The following is a 23,531-nucleotide window of genomic DNA, read 5'->3' on the forward strand; positions in this document are numbered from 1 at the left end:
GTGCCTAGTAAACCACATGTTAGAACATATGACATTAGGTAACAAATAATAAGAATAAGAATAACTAAGGGGGTAGCATGGTGGCTCAGTGATTAGCACTGTCGCCTCACAGCAAGAAGGTCGCTGGTTTAAGTCCCAGCTGGGCCAGTTGGGACTTCTGTGTGAAGTTTGCACATTGTCCCCATGTTCCCGTGGTTCCCGTGGGTTTACATTTGACTACATTACAATCTCTCGTTAGTGTGTTCTCATCATAAATGTACTCTTTCCGGCAATCTTCCTTCTGTGTTCACAGTGCAGCATTCGGGCAAATTACCAGTAATGTTACAACTTCTCGTTCCGGCAATTTTCCAGTATTTTTGAAAAGGGCCCATTCACATATGATGAAAGGTCAGTATGTGTGAAAAGGACATTGGCCTCTTTTGTTACGATCCATTCTGAATGAATAAACAAACAAAGCAGTTTACATGCTTTGTCCTTGTTGCATTATTCAATAAGATACATCTAAATTCATTTCTGTAGTTCAAAAAACTGTTAAACAACTGTTGAAGTTGAGAACGTCTGTTAAACAGCCCACGTATTTAAAAAAATATTCAGATTTAAATCAGGATCGGTCTCATAATTAAGTTAATGTGTTCACAAGGTTACACAGGCTTGAGTAGGGTCGGCTTTCATTTTCTGAGCTCGATCCTAAAGTGAATTGAATAAACTAAATTGGCCGTAATGTATGAATGTGAATGCAAGAGTGTATAGGTATCTCCTAGTACTTGGTTGCGGCTGGAATTTGCTGGAATAGTTGGTGGTTCATTCCGCTGTGGCGACCCCTGATAAATAAGAAACTAAGCCGAAGTAAAATGAAATAATGAATAATAACCAAACAGAATATCAAAAGAGATCATCTAATTTCAATAAGAAGAGAGAGATACAGTACATACATGATAAGTCAGTTGTGTATAAAAAGACACAAGCTGAAGCTAAGAGGCAAACTGTAGAAAGTACTATTTATCTTTCCAAAACCCTGCAATCTAGGTATTCAAATCAGCAGGGAAGAACAGCAGAAGGACAGGACAGTATGTGCCTGCGGAAATGAAAATCAGAGACGTGTAGAGGACAGTAAAGGGGTCAAATGAAAAGAAAAAAAGAGTACAAATTAAATTAGATGTATTCATTGTTTGAACGTAATTACTCTCAGCTCTATCTCCCCTCGAAACGTATTACCTGTGTTTAGAAAGAGAAAGAGAAGAAAGAAAAAGAAATGAGGGCTTTTGAGAAGACGGGGATTAGAAAAAGTCTTCACTGAAGTCCTCTTGAGAATGTTAGCCAAGGTTTCTCTCCTCGAAAACGCATCTTAATTTACATTTGCATGTCAGTTTTTATATGTCCGAGCCACACAAGGGCTCCAATCAAAGCTGCAAAAAATAATAGACTAGTGTACTGAATTGGTGGTACTGGGTTTCCTTTGAAACACTTTTCATACTAATATTGCAAAAAAATTACAAAGCATTACATGCAACACTTGAATACACTGTAAAAAAAGATCTGTTAATTAGCAGTTTCTGTATTTTGTATTTAGTCACAAGTGTTTTCCGTTTATTTACGATTGTGAATTGCATTATGGGACCTTGATGTCTGCTCTGTCGACTTCTGATATTTAAAATTCAACTCTACAGTTTAATAAAGTGACTTTTATTGACATTTTAGTAGTTTGAAATTATATAATGTATAAGAAATTATATATAGACAAATGAGTCTGTAAAATGACAGAAAATGTACTGGCAGTTTATTGTAAGGTTTTGGTACTGTAATATACACAACCCAGGCTAATTTTTGATACGTACCCCTATATACATTTCTGGAGAGAGCAAAATACATCCCAGGAGCTACGTGTTTTTGCGCTGTTTTTTTTCGCGAATCCACCAGAGGTCACTGTGTGCACTTTTTCCAATTTCTCTTACGAGTGCCATTCTCATCTGCTGTTCTCGCGTAAATCCACCAGAGGCTGCTGTCGACTGACTGACTGACTGGCAAACCGAATTGGCCACCCACCCCCTTCCCTAAACCCAACCGATAGTGTTTTAAAAAGCAATCCAGAAAAAGAAAAGCCCTAAGGGCCACCTGATTTTTACCACGTTTTCAGCTCCTACCATGTTCTCACTCTGTTATTTACTTGTTTATTTTATTTTTTCGTTTTGTTTTTGTTTTACCTGCTTTTTGGAATCGTTTTTCACCAGACTCGAACCCCGTTGTCACAGTCAACTCATTACTGAATCTCTAGTCTGCCGGTATACACAGCAAGCCATTGGGCAAACTGGTAAAAGTGGTTAAGCTGTCCACGCGGAGGTAAGTGTCAGTGTGAAAAGAAACAAAAGCTGTTGGTGGCATTATCCCGCCCCATAGTGTTTGTTTTCAAGATGAAATGCAGCCATACGTAGCTCTGGCTACATAATTCGCACTCTTCAGAAGTGTATACGGGGGTACGATTTTACAATGAGCCTGTGTTGAATATACAACAACAGCCCAGACAATATATAATTTAAACTAATAAAAATGTTAATAAAAGTCACTTTTTTAATTTTGCAAGGATAAAAATTGTTGGAACATAGATCAAGATCCCATAATGCAATTCAATAGCATAAATAAATGAGTAAAAATAAAAATATGAATCACAAACTATGGAAAACTGCAAACTCTTTGGATATTTTTTACAGTGGAGATGTAAACCAGCATTTACTTGTAAATCATAGCGCCTGTTTTCAGCTTCAAAAAATATTTTGTTTTTTTTAGTCACTATTGCTTGCCATATTCATCATATTTATGATCATGTGTTAATGTATTTGTATTAGTGGTGTCAAGCTAAAAAAAAATTTATTTCTATAAATAATAATAATAATAATAATAATATTAATAATAATAATAATAATAATAATAATAATAATAATTGCGCCTGTATTTACATAGAGTTGAAGTCAGAATTATTAGTCACCAACCCCCCCCCTTAATTTTTTCTCAAATTTCTGTTTAACAGAGAGAAGATTTTAATAGCATAATAGTTTTAATAACTCATTTCTAATAACTGATTTATTTGATCTTTGCCTTGATGACAGTAAATAATATTGTACTAGATATTTTTCAAGACACTTCTATACAGCTTAAAGTGACATTTAAAGGCTTAAATGGGTTAATTAGGTTAACTAGGCAGGTTAGGGTTATTAGGCAAGTTATTGTATAACGATGGTTTGTTCTGCAGACTATCAAAAAATATATAGCTTAAAGGCTAATAATTTAGACCATAAAATAGTTTTAAAAAAATAAAAAACTGCTTTTATTCTAGCCGAAATAAAACAAATAACACTTTCTCCAGAAGAAAAAATATTATCAGACATACTGTGAAAAATTTCTTGCCCTGTTAAACATCATTTGGGAAATATTTGAAAAAGAAAAAAAAAATCAAAGCTGGGCTAATAATTCTGACTTCAGCTGTATGTTTACTGGGCTCATTATTTTCCATATATATGCAAATACAAACATACTGTACATATATGAGAAAATGTTTATTTATATTTAAATTTGAAAATTAAATATTTATATCTTGTACAAATTATACATAAAAATCTCACACTTGTGAATGTTTTCTCGTCACAGAATTGTTATATTCAAAAAACACGAAGCAGATATTGCAGTAATAAAATTATTGCTTAGACAGTGACAGTGTTTTGCTTTTACTGCACGTAATGTTAGCATACTGTAACTAACAACAATCTTGGGAGCTGACTGAAGTGTTGCAGAATAAAAAGATTGCCAATATGCAATTCATGTATTTGATTTGGCGTGCTTAACATGCAACACACTAATGACTCGCGCTGACTTTCAAATCAAGCTTCAACTTAACACCACATGACAATTGTAAAGGGCAACACATACAACAACAAACCTTCCACTGATAATTATGAATTCAGCAACATGTTGCATAGTAATAGGCAATGACCAGTATGGCTTCATGGCTTACTGATATTCTAGTCAAATGTAAGCCCACATGGAATCTGTGTGCACAGAAATCCACAACCCAGGCTCATTCTGAAAACCTACCGCTACATTTCTGGAGAGCACCAAAGAGGACACCCCAGGAGCTACATTTTTTTTGTAGTTTTTGTTTTTGCAAATCCTCCAGAGGCCGCTGTGTATGCTTTTTGAGATCTCGAATTTGCCATTCGGGCCTGCTGTTCTAACGTAAATCCACCAGAGGCCGCTGTCGACTGACTGAATGACTGACTGAAAAACTGACTGACCGATCGACTAACCCACCCTCTTCCTTCCCTAAACCCAACCAATAGTATTTTCAAAGGCACCGATTGATTCGCCCACCCACTTCCCTAAACCCAACTGACAGTTTTAAAACGCAATCCAGAAAAAGAAAAGCCCTTGCCAGAATTTTACCACATTTTTAGATTTTACCACATTCTTAACCTCCTAAGTTAAGCTAAGTGGTCAGCTGGTAAGCGAGAAAAGGACTGGTGTCATACCGCCTCGCAGTGTTCGTTTTAAAGATGAAATGTAGCCATTCGTACTTCTAGCTACATAATATGTTTCCAGAAACATACATAGGGCTACGCTTTCAGAATGAGCCTATGTTGGAAATCCACAGATTTTTTGCCCATCATTGAGTCTATTTATTTACTATTTTCATGCCTTATTTTATATTCCTTTCAGTCATATTACTGAATAATATGCAAATGTTTATAGGATTTATATACAATACAGACTGTAAAATAGTATTTCCTGTTTTTATTAGCTATTTTATTTGAGAGACTTGCTTTGTTTACCAAACAAGTGGATCTAATTGGATTTGCATTCAAAACCTTGAATAAAAGTTATTATTTTTTATGTTTTAGGTTTTTCTCAAAATCAATCTGCATAAATCTGTAGATTTTTTACAATGTTCTGCGCAGAAATAGCAAAAAATGTCATAAACAGGTAAATTTTTCACCCATTCCATGACCAAACAAACATGTTAAATCAGAGGTGGAGGATATACTGTTCAGTAAGTATACAAATGCCTAAAAACACTGCAGTGAGTGTATTTATTTTTTAATTTTGTTACTTGAGTAAAGCAATGCTTTCATTTTGTGTCTTATGCACGCTTTAATTAACGCTTTGAGAATGCTTTTAATTAGGGGTCTCAAACTTGCGGCCCACGGGCCAACAAAAGTTTGTGGCCCCAGCCTTAATTTGAAAGTTCAATGTCAGTGCGGTCCTCGAGTTTGATATGTATGGCACTTTAATACTGTGTACGGAGCTGAACAAGCCTACCAATCACGGTGGGGTTTATGGCTCTCAGGGGTGGGACATCGGCTGGGCTTGATGCAGGCAGACAAACATTTCTCAATGAGTGAAAGTTACAGCAGTGTTACCATGGAGTGTTTTCATCCGGGCCTGGCTGGCTGCCTCATTTCTATTAGGCACACGTGGAAATTCGTCACAGCGCCCTTCATTCACAACATTTACAATCATGCTCATTGGTTGGTGACTGTTTCGCGTGCAGCGAAAGTAAATAATGACACAGTGGCCACTGTGGCCTACCTAAGGAATATATGTATTTTCAAATTAGCCAAAAACAGGCAATCAAGCTTATTTTAATTTTTTTAAAACCACAAGTAAATCTGAGTAAAGCTGATCAAAAGAGATCTCAAGAAGGTGGAACTGCATCAGGATAGTCCATCAGGATAGTGGGAGGCAGAAGCAACGCGAGTCAAGTCAGCCACAGAACATGACAGAAGAAGTAACTGTGGACTCTTGAAAATTAGACAGAGTGAGTTATTTAATTACTATTTTTCTCTTGGAAGTGAACTGAAATCGCACTAAGAGAGTTATTGTGAGGTCTCTCTCTCTGATAAAAGAAATCAAAGTGATGCGTACGCAGCGGGATAAAAGAAAAGTAAGGAACCCAATGCAGCCTAATGTAATCGTCTGCAGTCACATATTGACACCTGTCCATCGGCACTTAAGAGTCTCCAATAACTCTGACCAATTATAGGGTCGCACCGTTATTTGTGGGTCATTTGCATCGTGCTACTTGCTTTGTATTTGCATTGCCTCACACAATAAACATTACATATATTTCTATATGATGTAAAAGTAGTCAAAAGAAACAACACAGTAGACAACAACACAGTGTTGCTTTTTTCCTGTAACAACAGCACAGCGGATAACAGTAAATCTAATTATTATTATTATTATTATTATTATTATTATTATTATTATTATTTATTTATTTATTTATTTATTTATTTATTTATTACTGAGTGATTTGTTTAAAACATTTTATTTGTTTATTTTTTCCATCTTATTTTGTGTTAAAAAATTCCAATCTTCTCTAATCTCTTTATCTTTATTTTTTTGACACAAAATAAGATAAAAAAAAATAAACAAATTAAAAATTAATAATATAATTAATTTCTTGTGGAAAACCTGATGCGGCCCAGCCTGACCCAGACTCTGCCTTCAGCGGCCCCCAGGTAAATTGACTTTGAGACCCCTGCTTTAAACTCTCTTGATATGCTCGGCCGGTCTCTCAGACACATATATGCATCTCAACGTGCACATTTCCATGCACATTTCAACACAATTATCCTAGGTGCAGCATTGTATTCGTTTTTGGAAAATATGAACAAAACATGGAGAAAACACCTCCACCTTCTACGGAGAAACTGTCACCCGTGGGTGTCGAGTCATCCGCTTCAGAACTTACCACTACTGAGAATGAAGCTTGGCTGCCCCCTACTGGTAATCTATTTCTTCCGCGGCTTTATTTAACCGCGGCTAGTCATGGCATTCTGTTCTTTGAGATGCGAATTTCTAAAGGCCACATCTGTACAGTCGCAGGCCTTAAAAACACATGTAAATGACAAACGATTGCTTCAGTATGGTAAACATCTTCATTGACTGTGGCTCCTGGTCAACTTTAACCCCAATTCAACCTAGAAGACTATTGCAAATGCACAGATTGCGATATCGATGCTACAATGATATAATGTGCAGCCCTAAACAGGCGCTTGTGATATCAGCATTTACTGGTTGTTATCAGTGAATAGCACACGTTAGATTGTCAAGACTGACCAATCAGAATAAAATAAAATACTGTAAGCTAAAAGATTTGACTATAGAAGTACAAAGGTTGTGTAATATATAATGTAACACATAATATATCATGTAAAATTATAACATACCATATAATGTATAGTTAACTACTGTATATGAAATGTAAAAATGAAGATTTTACTACATCGACATTTCATATTTATACAGCTTTAAATAAAACATTTATGGCATGACTTCAGTTGAGTTTAACAGTGCAGTATGTGTATGAGTGCGTTCTTGCCTCTCTCTAGTCCAGTGATTTGATTCTTGAGTGTTTCTCTCTGGTTCTCCACCTCTGCTTTCTGCTCCTCCATCTGTCTGAGTCTCCTCTGCGCCCCCTCTCTCAGTCTGGTGAGTTTAGTGATCTCCTGTTTCAGCTGAGTTACTTCCTCTTCCTTCATCTGAAGCACACAACACATGAGTCATTTATGTGTGTGTGTATACAGATGAAGCCCACACTTGTCATATTTAGTCAAGTACAACCTAAAAAACACCTCACAATTCAAACATTTGCATTACTGTTTAAAACTATTCTTATTATTCAGATAAAAAATCTATAAAAACATCAACGTGCCAAGATAATATGACACTTTAATTCCTTTTTAAATGGAATTTATTCCTGTGATGCAAAGCTGATTTTTCAGGATCATTATTCCAGTTTTTAATGTGATATGATACTTCAAATATGCTGATTCTGTGCTTTTTCACATTTATTATAATTATCAGTGTTCAAAAAACTGAAAACGTTTTAAATTACAGTATTTTATTGTAAGAAATTACTAGTTTCTTTGATGAAAGCATTACAGCATTTACAGTATTTACAGTTTTCTCAGTTGCTTTGGTGCATTTCTCACAACACTATTTAAATTTGCACAACAGTAACTCAAAACAATTGGTACAAACTGCAAATCCTAGTTGATAACCTGCAAAAGCGTGTCACTTGCTCAAAATGGATAGCTCATTCCTCAAAAGCAAGTATTGATGTCAATAAATGTGTCAGTGTTATTTAAGATGAAAAGTCCTGACACCGTTGTTTATGAACAAGATAGTCAAATGGCTTTGTCAGGATTTCATTATGACAGTTTACTCTGTTAATGTTTTCCAATGCAAAAAGTCCGATTTTGGTGACGTCCTGAAAATGCTCTAAACAGCACTATATACTATTTGCACAGCCATTTGAAAACTACAGTAAAGTTGGACATTACTGTATTTAGTAAGGTATCTGAGTACAAGACACTGAATATGTATGTTTCACATTTTTACTGCATTTGCTCTTTGCAGTTCTAATTTATTCACAGCATTGTGCAAAAGAATAAACACAGCCTTATTTACAACAAACATAAACTTCCTTTGGGTTAGAGCTGTGCACAACTGTAAACAATATTTCAGTACATATTGGAACTGAACTTACAACATACATATGATACATATGATACACAGATTTTGACAACTAGTTTAACATTTTTGTAATGCCTAAAGGAATGAAATTAGGACTATTAGTTTTATATAGAATGACTATTCAGCATTCACAAGTTCAGTTAATTGTGACTGAAATGATAGTTATAAAAGAGCAGAGATATAAATATAAAAGAAAATAAATTATAAAAGAGCATAAAAGATGTTATAAAAGAGCAGAGAGTTGTATGAAAGCACTTGATGCATGTCCAAAAGCATTTGCAATTTGTTGGAAGGAATGAGAAACTGCTACTATGATGTGCACAAATGACTAATTGTTTTGAGAAATGCATTAACTGTTGTGCAAATATAAATAGTGTAGTGAGAAATGCACTGAAGTGACTGAGAAAAACTGTAATTGGATTTGTATTTATCAATTAATGTATTTATCAATCTTTACTTTCATCACTTTATATCAGTTTAGATAGATACATGTGGACGGACGGACGGACAGACAAATAGATAGACAGAACGACAGACAGACAGACAGACAGACAGATAGATAGATAGATAGATAGATAGATAGATAGATAGATAGATAGATAGACAGACAGACAGACAGACAGACAGACAGACAGACAGACAGACAGACAGACAGACAGACAGACAGACAGACAGACAGACAGATAGATAGATAGATAGATAGATAGATAGATAGATAGATAGATAGATAGAGTAGACAGACAGACAGACAGACAGACAGACAGACAGACAGACAGACAGACAGACAGACAGACAGACAGACAGATAGATAGATAGATAGATAGATAGATAGATAGATAGATAGATAGATAGATAGATAGATAGATAGATAGATAGACAGACAGACAGACAGATAGACAGACAGACAGACAAACAGACAGATAGAAAGACAGACAGACAGACAGACAGACAGACAGAAAGAAAGAAAGAAAGACAGACAGACCGACAGACAGACAGACAGACAGACAGACAGACAGACAGACAGACAGACAGACAGACAGACAGACAGACAGACAGACAGACAGACAGATAAATACCGCACTGACCCTGAACAATAAAGACTTATGAATTAAATTAAATTATTAAATTAAATTTCAGTACTGATTAAAGACTGCTTATTAGATAAAGAACTAAACATACTACATGGCTGTTATAGTTCAGGCTGAGTGAATATATGGATCAAGAGTGATAGTGATCCAAGGTGCTGAAATTGTGCCCCCTTGTGGCCAGCATGAGGTTTGAGCTCATGACTCAGAGAGAGATGGGAGTGCCGACACTACAAAAAAAAACCTATGCAATACATTTAAAAAGTTATTCTGGATTCTGTTGTGCATGTTGATTGTGCCTCTCTCTAGTCTACTGCAGAACATGAAGACCATGTAGTCCTTCTGTTCTCCTATTGGTCAACAATACCTCAGTACAAAAAAAAAAAAAACATGCTCATATTAAACAGAATGCTTAACAATACGGCTTCAGCATATCCTGCAGAGAGGTGAATTCAACCCAACAATCTCCCTTCAGACTCCAGCCACTACAATAGCAGCCAGAACAAAGAGAATACAGGGCATTTCATTAAATGTAACATTTGCTGTATTAACCCCCGCAGTGACTCGGTTGGAAGCCTGACGGAAGTTTGGAGCAGGAAAGATCCATCACTAGTCTGACAGGAGAGGAAGAGGAACGGAAACCTTCATCCTCTAGAGCTCTAATTATATAAGAGAGCGAGACAATTTTGTCAGATTTAAAGAGGGCAGCGCCATAAATCTGTGTGTATGTATGTGTGTGTGTGTGTGTGTATGTGTGTGTGTGTCTACCTACAGTGTGAGGCCTAAAATGGATTGCGAAGTACTGTATGCATTAATGTAGAGCAGAAATGTGTTGTTCTTCTGGATTATGAAGTATTGTAGGGCGACTCAGTGGCGCGGTAGGTAGTGCAGTGAAACCAAAATGTTTTTAGACGTTGTTATCAGTTTTTTAATCTTATTTAAGTATATTTATAAACAATGACTGTTAAAGTGAGTTAAAGATTGACTGTTTTAAATAATGGTTTACGCTACACAGCATTGTTACTATACTTGATCTTGGATTTATTGTAAAAAAAAAAAAAAAGAAGACGACGTGGTAAATGAGAATCTGAAATACTTTATGAATGATTTTTTTGATGATTTAGTATTCAAAAATGTTTTATTTTGATTTTGTTTTACACTTCATATTTTCAGATTTTTCATAGTATACAGTAATCACTTCACTTTTTCCACATTTTTTTATATTACAGCCTTATTCCAAAATGGATTAAATTCATTTATGTCCTCAAAATTCTTGCAAATTTATTAAAAGTAAAAAACCTGAAAAATCACATTTACATAAGTATTCACATCCTTTGCCGTGAAACTCTAAATTGAGCTCAGGTACATTCTGTTTTCACTGATCATCACCTGTCTATATAAGATCGCAGGGTTGACAATGCATGTCAAAGCACAAACCAAGCATGAAGAAAAAGGAATTGTCTGTAGACCTCTGAGACAGGATTGTCTTGAGGCACAAGGCTGGGGAAGGTTACAGATAAATTTATGCTGCTCTGAAAGTGCCAATGAGCACAGTGGCCTCCATCATTCGTAACTGGAAGATGTTTGGAACCACCAGGAGCTGGCCGGCCATCTAAGCTGAGTGAAGGACCTTAGTCAGGGAGATGATCAATAACCTGATGGTCACTCTGTCTGAGCTCCAGCGTTCTTCTGTGGAGAGAGGAGAACCTTACAGAAGGACAACCATCTGTGGCCAGACGGAAGCCACTACCTGCCTGGAATTTGCCAAAAGGCACCTGAAGGACTCTCAGACCATAAGAAACTAAATTCTCTGGTCTGATGAGACTCAAATTGAACTCTTTGGAGTAAATGCCAGGTGTTACGTTTGGAGAAAACCAGGCACCGCTCATCACTAGGCTAATACCATCCCTACAGTGAAGCATGGTGGTGGCGGCAGCATCATGATGTGGGGATGTTTTTCAGCAGCAGGAACTGGAAGACTAGTCAGGATAGAGGGAAAGATGAATGCAGCAATGTACAGAGACATCCTGAATGAAAACCTGCTTCAGAGTACTCTTGACCTCAGACTGGGGCGACTGTTCATCTTCCAGCAGGATAATGACCCAAAGCACACCGCCAAAATATCAATGGAGTGGCTTCACAGCAACTCGGTGAATGTCCTTGAGTGGCCCAGCCAGAGCCCAGACCTAAATCCTTCTGAACATATCTGGAGAAATCTGAAAATGACTGTACACCATCGCCTCCCATCCAACCTGATAGAGCTTGAGAGGTACTGCAAAGAGGAATGGGCAAAAAATCCCAAAGACAGGTGTGCCAAGCTTGTGGCATCATATTTAAAAAGCTTGAGGCTGTAATTGGTGCATCAAAAAAGTATTGAGCAAAGGTTGTGAATACTTATCTACATGTGATTTTTTATTATTATTATTATTTTTTTTTTTTAAATTTGCAACAATTAAAAAAAAAATCACATTGTCATTATAGAGTACTGTGTGTAGAATTTTGAGGAAATAAATGAATTTAATCCATTTTGGAATAAGGCTGTAATATAAAAAAATGTGGAAAAAGTGAAGCGCTATGAATACTTTCCGGATGCACTGTATGTATTAAATCAGATACTTTTTTCATAAACCGACATATGAAAAAGTTAGCAGAGGCTGATATTTTATAAATTATGAGATGTGTTGAAAGAAAATGCATTGAGTGTGTTAACTAGCGACATTAGGAGTTGAGAAATGCAATCCAATTTTTTTTTCCTTGGTGAGGCAGTTAAAGAGTTAAGAAGATATACACATCCAAAACTTGCAGTTTGTCATTTCTACCTAAAAGCATGTTTTGTTTTGTTTTGTTTTGTTTTTTGACATCATCGCATACTTCACGTTCTAATTACTCAAAACTGAACATTTTGCCATCATTTACTCACTCATTTACGTGTTTACTGAAACCTTTATGAGTTTCTTTCTTCTGTTGAATAAAAAATAGGATATTTTGCAAAAAGCTGGAAACCTGTAACCATTGACTTCCATAGTATTTGTTTTTCCTTCTATGTAAGTCATAGGTTTCCAGCTTTCTTTGAAATATCTTCTCTTTGGGTTTAAAAGAAAGAAATGCATAAATGTTTAGGACCATTTGAGGCTGAATAAATAGTGAAAAGTATAAATGGTAAATAGTAAAAAGTATACATTCCATTATGAGTGAACTGCACCTTTAAATCAATCAAATTCCTATAGTGTCTGTCTGACACACATCGAACAAAAATGCACATTTTAAAGCACTTCACAGGACATTTAAGTTTATGAGTTACATATATTCTAAAGCTGACAAACAAATTTAAAATTGTATCTTTATAAGATCACTAACTTATTTCCTCCCCACAAAAAAAGCTGGTGATTAAAGGTCCCGGGAAATTAAAATAAAAGTTTTAAGGATATCTATAATCTAGTGTGCTCCAAAACAGTGACAAAATTGACGTTTTGGAGAAAATATAAAACTGATGTAAGCATGTAAAGCTTGCAGTTTGTCATTTCCACCTAAATTGGTCAACAATTTATTTTACGTCACCTCATACCTTAGTTTCTAATCAAATCTTGACCAATCAAATGCTCTCTAGTATCTGACATGCTCCACCCCCTTCAAGACACTTCTTTTTTCATCTGATGCACTTGAGCTGTGATTAAAACAAAACGCTATTGGCAGTTTTTTTTAATGGGAGGAGCTACAATATGCCCCACCCTCTCTTAATTTTTCAATTGAGATTATGTCATTCATTCATTCATTTTCTTTTCGGCTTACTCCCTTTATTAATCTGGGGTCGCCTCAACTGAATGAACCGCCAACTTATCCAGCACATGTTTTACGCAGCGGATGCCCTTCCAACTGCAACCCATCTCTGGGAAACATCCATACACACTCATTAACACTCATACACTATACGGACAACTTAGCCTACCCAATTCCCCTGTACTGCATGTCTTTGGACTGTAAAGCACCCGGAGGAAACCCATGCGAACGCTGGGAGAACATGCAAACTCCACACAGAAATGCAACTGACCCAGCCGAGGCTTGAACCAGTGACCTTCTTGCTGTGAGGTGACAGCACCACTGCATCGCCCAAGATTATGTCAAACATTGAATAAAAAATGCACATTTCAAAGCACTTTACAGGACCTTTAACAAAGATAAATACTTGAATAAACAGTACAATGAAGAAAATATTGTGTAAATAAGCGTATAGTATTGACCTTATTCTTCACGTACAAGCAAGCACAGCCATTTGAATATTTTTGGCTCAAGACTTCCAGTCCCATTCACTTCCATTCATTTTTAGAAGATAAAAACAGATCGTTACGCTGCTTGATGTTGCAAACTGAGATTTTCTTATTATATTATTCTGCCTTGTGTGTATAGTCATGGACACGCTTGTAGAGCAAGTAGTATGACTGTTTTCTTCTGTTTATTATTCCTAGTCATTTCTCCCATAGGCAACTGAATTGGAAGTTATAAGACAATTGCCAAAACTTCCGCATTTTAGAATAAGGTCAATACTTGACATGTCTTAAATAGCAAATCATATCAGAATTAATTCTGAAGGCTCATATGACACTGAAGGCTCGAGTATTGATGCTAAAAATTCAGCTCTGCATCACAGTAATAAATGGCATTACACAATTATTAATAAAAAAAATTATCATTTTAAATAGTAACAACACAACTGACCCAAGATTACTTTATTTATTTTATATACAAACAAATAAATGTAAACTTGGTGAGCGATTTCATTGAAACATTAAAAAACTGTACTGTTTCCAAACTTTAGACAAGAACTGCATTCTTTTAAAAACAAAATCAAATGTTTAGAGGTTAAAGCCTGTTTCATAAGAGCCGAAGCCCATGGAATGTCCTCATTTAGATGATTAAAGAAGAGTGTGAGTGTGTACCTTGAGGTCTGATGCTCGCTGTTGGTTCTGTTGGGAGAGTTGCTCTAGGTTGATGGAGTTTTGTTCATTATCTTGCTGCAGTTTGGTGTTGCGCTGTTGGAGCTGTTCCATTTCTTTACTGCTTTTCTCATTTATAATCTGTCAGCAAGAACACAAATTACTTGTGTGTGCGTGTGTGCTTGTTTGTTTCCAACCTTGCTATTACATGGGGTGAAATGCTTTAAAGTATCTTTAGATGTTAGCAGACCCTGACAGACCCTCCCTTTAGAGAGCCTCTCAAATGGAGAGGTTGTTCATAAAGTTATTTAGTCATGTTTTTTTAGAGGAAAAAGTTATTTTAAAAAAAAGGGTTTCAGAAAGTTATGTGTTCACATAGACCGCTTTTCCACTATTGTGCCAAAGGTGATAAGAACAATCAGGGTTCCTACTGTATTCCCATGAGATTTTAAGGTGTGACATGTTTACAAACTGTTCTCAGGCCTGAATTCTAGGTACGGTTGGACAACCATGCTGAGCGTTGTTGTAGAGTGTGTGTGAATGCATGCGTTTGCCACTGTGTTGCCTGGTTTAATCCTAACTGGCTATGTGCTATTTCTTTAATTTAATCATCCATATTTCTGTTTACTTTACACTTGTGGTACCAAGGCAACATTAGGCCAATTAGTAGCACCAAAGACTATAGAATGCACAAGACATATCACTCGTATAGTTTTGAATGGGGAAAACGGCCAATATGGTGAATGAAGCCCCGCCTACTAGTACAAGAGCCAATCAGTGATCAATATAGACTGACGTTCCCCCGGGGTAGAAGCTCGGATCAGACATGTGCGTTTACGACAGTTTTTGTGGTCAACAACCGCTCTGGAATCTCAGCAAATATTTGTTTCACAGACATAAGAAATATATCCACATAAAGCTTGACATCTGTACTTTTAAATCAGGCGTCTCAAACTCAAACTGACGAGGAGCCATTTCAGTGACTGGCAATTCATAGGAGAGCCATTTTAACATTCAATCGCAAGAAAAAAGTGACGTAATTGATGCATCCTAGGACAACAGACCTGATGTTTATATTTCATTCATTACCTGTCACCAGTGATAAATCAGCACGTGTTGGTTCACACAACTGCTCAAATATATCTCTGGCTGTTTAAATTAGCATTTTGACCCTTAAATAGTGATAATTGACCCATAATAATGATAATAATAATTATTAGGATTCTGTCCCAACCAACTGTTGCTTTACCAAAAGTTTAACAGATAGTGTAAGAACAGCAAAAACACTTTGGGTAATTTTACTGACTTTACTGGCAATTATCTTTCTTTTTTGTATAACTAAAACAAAGAGAGGAAATGTATATATTCACATTTACTTTGACATGTTTAATTTGACCAGCAGTAACATGTACATAGTTTTAATAGAAATGTCAATACGCATATTTAAAATCTATTAAATGAGACAATTTGAATCAAATATTAGCAAAATTTGCATATTTGTTACACCATCAGCATAACAAACCATGAAAAAGTGTTTGTTCAACAAAATATAGGTGGTATAAAACTGATAATAATCAAATGACCCTCGATTATTTACAAAAATAGAGCTTTAGTAAAAATAGAGCACTTACGGACATATATTTCAACATTTAAATCAGCCACAGAAATAATCAGCATGTGCTTTATTCTCGAACACACAGTGAGAAAAAACGAAAGTAAAACACAGTATAATATAGTGCAGTACTTTAAATGTCCAATAGGTGGGGGGACAAAATTGCAAGTCGCTATACGCCACAGCACAACAATGATAGTGATTCAAAAACATATGTCTTGGGGGGCCGAATCTCGTTATATTTTTGACGTCAGTTGCGGGCGGGCTGTAAATGGCTCGTGGGCTGGGAGTTTGAGACCCCTGTTTTAAATGAACCAACTACACTATAAAACAAAAGTTTTTTGGTTTTGAAATCTGTATGAAACAAGCGCGAGGTACAGTCTGTCCTGTCAAATGCACATCACATGACAGCAACTACTCAACTGCCCAAAAACAAAGAGTTGCTTTCATTTCTGAAGGAGATTCGCCATCAAGACCAAGTTGTGAATTACTTCAGAAGATCAGCGCAATTTGACAAAACATTATCCAGAGGATTATCATGTGTAGAATGGCCATAAATAAGGTAGGTGTCGTGATCTAATTTTTTAGCTTGGGCATACTGAAAAAAAATGCTGATTTTGTTTGATTCTAATGTTTAGAAACAAAACTTATGAGACAGTTGTTTAATTTTATTTATGATTCCAAATATGTAATCGTAAGCTTGACAAACAGTTTTGAATTTTGAAATGTACGAAATGAAACAATTAAGCAAATAGAACCATTTGGCCCAATAGTGGAAAACTAACAATGTTTATTTTTATTACAGAACGTTTTTGTTAAACTGTAGTAATAGTATTTAAAATCAACAGTGATGTCCTACTGGTGAATCTTCCATTATATTTGAGGTCACACTCTCATCTGCTGACCGTAGACCAGAGTCACTTACTTTGTGTTCCTGGAGCAGTTGTTCCAGTTTCTGCTGATCGTCCTGAAAACGCTGGCTCTGCTGACTCAGTAATTTAATCTCTGATTGTTTGGACTCCAGGTCAGTTTGAAACTGCTTCACTTCCTTTTCCAACTTCTCCTTCCTTCTGGTCTCCCGATGAACCTCATTCTGACGCACCTGGATTTCCTGCTGGAGCTGTGAGAGCGAGAGACAGATTTGTCAGTGTAGTATGAATTGGGCTTAGCATCATCCAATACTGTAAAAAGCTATAACATTTATATATTTTTTTACATTTAGTCATTTAGCGGATACTTTTGTCCAAAGTGACTTACAATTGCGGAGGCATTCAGCGATTCAACAAGAAGAGGCAATACACACAAGAAGTGCTTATACCAAGGAACTGTTAGTGCTCAGAGAATTTAGTGCTAGAATTAGGAGGGGGAGTGTTTGGTTTTTTTTTTTTTCTACAGGTTGTTTGTCGTTTTGGACCACTTATCTATGAGAAACACACTTCATAAAACCAAAATGGATCTTTTTAGATATTTAAACTGATTGTAAGAGTGATAAGTATTTGGTGCACATGTGCAAAACTGGTGCAAGAGTGGTTAAAACGTGACAAAGAGAGATTAAAGATTGTGTTTTCTACAGGTGGTTTGTCAAGCCCACTCGCCTGTGTGAGGCACACTCAGAATTGCAGATTAGTTACTTTACTTAAAAAGGTGAGTCACCAGGGTGCTCGATGGTTCTTGGGAGTATGCCCAAACAGTCCCCATGTGTTTTGTGGACTTGGAGAAGGCATTCGACTGTGCCCCTTATGGCACTCTGTGGAAGGTTCTCTTGAATTATGGGGTCAGAGGTGCTCTGTTAAGGGCTGTCTCGTCCCTGTATGAACAGAGTAGGATTTTGATTCGCATTTGCAGGCAGTAAGTCAGACTTCTTTCCAGTGCACGTTGGACTCTGGCAGGGCTGCCCTTTGTCAACAATTCTGTTTATAATTTTTACGGACTGAATTTCAAAGCGCAGCCTTGGGCTGGAGGGGGTCCGGTTCGGCAACCACCACATTTCATCTCTGCTATTCGCAAACAATATTGTTCTGTTGGCTTCATCGAATATGGACCTTCAGCATGCACTGGGGTGGTTTGCTGGAGAGTGTGACGCGGCTGGGATGGAATCAGCATCTCCAGGTCTGAGGTCATGGTGCTCCACCGGAAAAAGGTGGTTTGCCATCTCCAGGTTGGGGAAAAGTCCTTACGCCAGGTGGAGGAGTTCAAGTATCTTGGGGTTTTGTTCACGAGTGAAGAAAAGATGGAACATGAGATTGACAGGCAGATTGGTGCTGCGGCAGCAGTAATGTGGTTGATGTATCGGTCTGTTGTGGTAATGAAGGAGCTGAGCCCAAAGGCAAAGCTCTCGATTTACCGGTCAATCTACGTTCCTACTCTCACCTATGGTCCTGAGCTTTGAGTTATGACCGAAGGAGACAAGATCTCGGATGCAAGCGGTCGAAATGAGTTTCCTTCGCAGGATAGCACCTTTATAGTTAGGGTGAAGAGCTCTGTCACCCGGGAGGAGCTCAGAGTAGAGCCGCTGCTCCTCCACATCGAAAGTAGTCAGCTGATGTGGATCGGGCATCTGTTTCAGATGCCTCCTAAACGCCTATCTAGGAAGTTGTTCCATGCATGTCTCACTGAGAGGAGGCCTTGGGAAAGACCCAGAACATGCTGGAAGGTCTCTCGGCTGGCCTGGAAATGCCTCAGGATCCCCCCGGAGGAGCTAGAGGAAGTGTGTGGGGAGAGGGAAGTCTGGGGTTCTCTCCTAAGATTGCTAACCCGTGACGCGACCCCGGAAAAGCGGACGAAATTGAGATGAGATGAGATAATCGAGTTCAAATTGAACATATTATATAACGGAAAATTAATCTTTTGCTTCCTGAGCACTGGCTGAGCCAAACTGATGCAAATGCTAAAAGCAGATCAGGGCAGGTGAAACCTCAGGATCTATTCAAGACCCTTTCAACTAAACTTGTCATGTCTGTTTTCTATACACTGCCCATCCTAAAACATTATAAAAGGCAGAACAACTCTGTCCATGTCAGACTTAGTTTAGACTTAATTTAGACTTGTGTTGGACTCATTTAGGACTTTTTGAAGACTGCAAAACATCCAACATGTCTTAATAAAGAATTCTGCTTGTAACGAGTCACCTTGACTGGATTCTCATTGTCCAACAGTTGACTTAACTTATGTTTAAAAATGAAATACATATGTCATTTACTTAATAATTTTAAGGCAAGACATTTACTTTTTTATTTAAGTAAAATGCCCATAATGCCCATAATTTTCAGCCTATCCACTCTTTAACTTTTGCAGGCACTTCTGATTGGAATACATTCTGAGTTTAAAGTGGTTTGTCAGACCACTTATTGATTTTTTGTTGTTGTACTGTACTACATACAGCAAACAATTTAAGCAAGTTTATTTTTGCCAGGGAGCTGATCAAATCAAATTTGTCCACATTTACATTTACATAGGTTTCATCAGCACATTAACAGAGTGTCTATTCCATATCTCAACATGTGAAGACAGAAGACTAGAAATTGTTATAATTTTGATGACTAACAATCACCAGACGCTATATTTCAAGCATCGATTTGCTGGCACAGCAAGACATTTGAGACACAAATGCTTTCATTAATTCCTAAAACATTTCCGTAGCCCTCCGATGAGGAAAAACAGCAGACGAGCACAACTGATGCTGATGTCAGTGATGAAATGAGCCAATTATTACTTTGAATGAATGTGTCTGTGTGACTTTTTCCTTGCCCTATTCATTACATTTCTCCAAGGGTGTTACTCTGCATAGTTAAACTCTCTGTGAACTGGAAGTTCCAGACTTTTATTTCAGTAGGATGATGTATTTCCGAATTTGAATATTGACTAGTGGGTGGGGTTTTATTTTTTTGCTCTCCTCCTCTCATCTTTCACTTGCAGCAAACTAACGGTTGGAGAGGCTAAGCATACATCACACAAGCCGTCAAACTGACATCATAAGAGATGGACTGGCATTCGCGCATTCAAATGGTCAGATTTTGATTAAAGATTACCAAAACAAGTGCACAAATTAATTGTTCACCTTAAGACTAGAAAAATAAACATGGAACATTTTGATTTCATTGAGACTTCAGTGTTATCACAAGACACATGGCTTCTTTTTTTCGTTTTATGTAATACCTGAGCAATCATGTCCATGGCTTTGTTCTTCTCAGCCTCGATCTCCTGCTGAGCACCGGTGGCTTTAGTGAGGTTTTCCCGAAGTGTAACCACCTCCGACAGAAGCTTGTCTCTCTGCACGGTCAGCTCCTCTTTGATCTTTAACAGATCGCCCACACTACAAACATTCAGCAAAGTTTATGAACAAGCTTCGTTCTTCATCCTCAACAGAACAGCTTATATGGTTATAGTTCCTCTGAAGGCCATCAGTCATTCATTTTCCTTGAGCTTAGTGCCTTTATTTATCAGGGGTCGCTTATCCAGCATATGTTTTACGCAACGGATGCCCTTCCAGCTGCAACCCAGTACAGGGAAACACCCATACACACATTCACACACAAACACTACAGCCAATTTAGTTTAAAGAGCCCATATTATGGGTTTTTGAAAATGCCCTTCCATGTAGTGTGTAACACAGCTCTAAGTGAAGTGAAATATCCAGCTAAGGCTTAAATCTGTAAGTGTACAGTGTTTAAAACTATTGATTCATCTATAAAAAAGTCGACTCATAGTGCTTCAAACGAGTCGCCTTGATAACGAGTCATTAGGTGTTTCGCGATGACGCAGCCACGAAACACAAGCCTCGCCAGTAGTTACGCGCGCAAACCAGGGAGATTTGAAACCTGCGGCCCCGCCCACTAACACAGAAAAAACACTAGACACACACACACAGACGCCGCCGGTCGAATGAAGTCACGCTGTGCTCAGATGGATAATATTGACAGTCTCTACCCAAAGATGAGTTGTTAACCTGGTACAGTACACGCGGTTACTCTTTATATTCTCTTATCGCATGTAAGCCACGTTAAAAACGCGACGCGTGCCGCTTTGTTTACGGATTTAACGTTAAAGGCTTTTGTGAGCTCGCGTTCCACTGCCGTTTGTCGTTGCTATGGCGATCGATCGTAAGCTAGGAGACAGGAGACTTGTGTCACTTTCCCTAGTTCTTCTGAGGAGCGTTGTGTGTGTGTGTGTGTGTGTGTGTGAGAGAGAGAGAGAGAGAGAGAGAGAGAGAGACTCGCGTCGCTTTCCCTAGTTCTTCTGAGGAGCGTTGTGTGTGTGTGTGTGTGTGTGTGTGAGAGAGAGAGAGAGAGAGAGAGAGAGAGACTCGCGTCGCTTTCCCTAGTTCTTCTGAGGAGCGTTGTGTGTGTGTGTGTGTGTGAGAGAGAGAGAGAGAGAGAGAGAGAGAGACTCGGGTCGCTTTCCCTAGTTTTTCTGAGGAGCGTTGTGTGTGTGTGTGTGTGTGTGTGTGTGTGTGTGTGTGTGTGTGTGAGAGAGAGAGAGAGAGAGAGAGAGAGAGACTCGCGTCGCTTTCCCTAGTTCTTCTGAGGAGCGTTGTGTGTGTGTGTGAGAGAGAGAGAGGGAGAGGGAGAGAGAGAGACTCGCGTCGATCTCCCCAGTTCTTCTGAGGAGGGTTGTGTGTGTGTGTGAAAAAAGCCTTACACTATGAAGCGCGTGTGCGCTGTGACTACTTTTATATAGTTGATTACCAGCTGGGCATTTCACTCTGTCTCGTGCTGAAGCCTGTCACTGTCGACCAATCGCAGCAGGCTGTCATCGGTCCAATCAGCGCAGATTTGCTTCGCGCTGAGGAGGGGGTTGGGAACAAATGAATCGCTGAACGATTCATATGGGAGTCGTTGGGATAATTAGGTAAAAATAAATGCAGATTATAAGACCATAAAAGTGTTTTATGACCTTGCATGCATATTAGACTGTTGTTGGAGACCCTTACAACCTAAATATGACCCTATTTCATGTATAATATGGGCTCTTTAATCAATTCACCTATAGCGCATGTCTTTGGACTGTGGGGGTAACCGAAGCTGAAGGCCATCATGCAACATGTAATATCAGCAGGCCCACACGAAATATGCCCCATCATTAAATCTATTTATTATACATTTTAGTTATTTTATTTACTCACACTCACTCACTATCCTTCGGCTTAGTCCTTGATTTATCAGTGGTCGCCACAGTGGAATAAACCACCAATTTTTGTTTATTTCAGTAATTTTATTATAATTATATGCAAATGTTTAGATGATTTGTGTACCATTTGAAAACTGAATATGATTTATGACAAAACAAGTGACTGTATAATTACACTCATCGACCACTTTATTAGTTACACCTTACTATTACTGAGTTGGATCCCCTTTTGCCTTCAGAACTGCCTTTATCCTTCGCAGGATAGATTCAACAAGGTACTGGAAATATTCCTTAGAGATTTTGGTCCATATTGACATGATAGCATCACACAGTTGCTGCAGATTTGTCAGCTGCACATCCATGATGCAAATCTCCCGTTCCACCACATGCCAAAAGTGCTCTATTGGATTGAGAACTGGTGACTGTGGAGGCCATCTGAGTACAGTGAACTTATTGTCATGTTCAAGAAATCAGTGTGAGATGAATTGCGCTTAATGACATGGTGCAGAAGATGGGGCTTAATGACATGGTGCAGAAGATGGGTACACTGTGGTCATAAGGAATGGACATGGTCAGCAACAATACTCAGGTATGCTGTGGTCTTGACATCATGCTCAATTGGCCAAATAGGCCCAAAGTGTGCCAAGAAAATATCCCCTACACCATTATACCACCAGCCTGAACCATTGATACTAGGCAAGATGGATCCATGCATTCATGTTGTTGACACCAAATTCTGACCCTACCATCCAAATGTTGCAGCACAAATCAAGACTCTTTAGACCAGCAACGTTTTTCCAATCTTCTATTGTCCAATTGTGGTGAGCCTGTGCAAATTGTAGCCTCAGTTTCCTGTTCTTAACTAAAAGGAGTGGCACCCGGTGTGGTCTTCTGCTTCAGTAGCCCATCAGCTTCAAGGTTGGACATGTTGTGGGTTCAGAGATGCTCTTCTGCATACCCCGATTGTAATGACTGGTTATTTGAGTTGCCTTTCTATCAGCTGGAACCAGTCTGGCCATTCTCCTCTGACCTCTGGCATCAACAAAGTATTTGCGCCGACTGAACTGCCGCTCACCGGATATTCTATCTTTTTTGGATCATTCTCTTTAAACCCTAGAGATGGTTGTGCGTGAAAATCCCAGCAGATCAGCAGTTTCTAAAATAATCAGACCAGCCCGTCTAGCACCAACAACCATGCCACGTTCAAAGTCACTTAAATCACCTTTCTTCCCCATTCTGATGCTCAGA

General features: G+C 38.0%; 1 protein-coding gene across 1 annotated transcript in view; it reads right to left on the reverse strand.

The window, feature by feature from the left end:
- cfap58 (cilia and flagella associated protein 58) overlaps positions 1-23,531 on the reverse strand; it is a 196,508-nt gene that overhangs the window by 167,070 nt on the left and 5,907 nt on the right. The window contains exons 4-7 of the mRNA XM_056456599.1: positions 20,313-20,469; positions 17,083-17,277; positions 14,549-14,686; positions 7,373-7,532 (exon numbers count right to left, since the gene is read on the reverse strand). Coding sequence (XP_056312574.1) covers positions 7,373-7,532; positions 14,549-14,686; positions 17,083-17,277; positions 20,313-20,469 — 650 coding nt within the window. The remainder of the gene's footprint in view (positions 1-7,372; positions 7,533-14,548; positions 14,687-17,082; positions 17,278-20,312; positions 20,470-23,531) is intronic.

This window comes from Danio aesculapii, chromosome 1 (assembly GCF_903798145.1).
Source record: "Danio aesculapii chromosome 1, fDanAes4.1, whole genome shotgun sequence".
Taxonomy (NCBI): domain Eukaryota; kingdom Metazoa; phylum Chordata; class Actinopteri; order Cypriniformes; family Danionidae; genus Danio; species Danio aesculapii.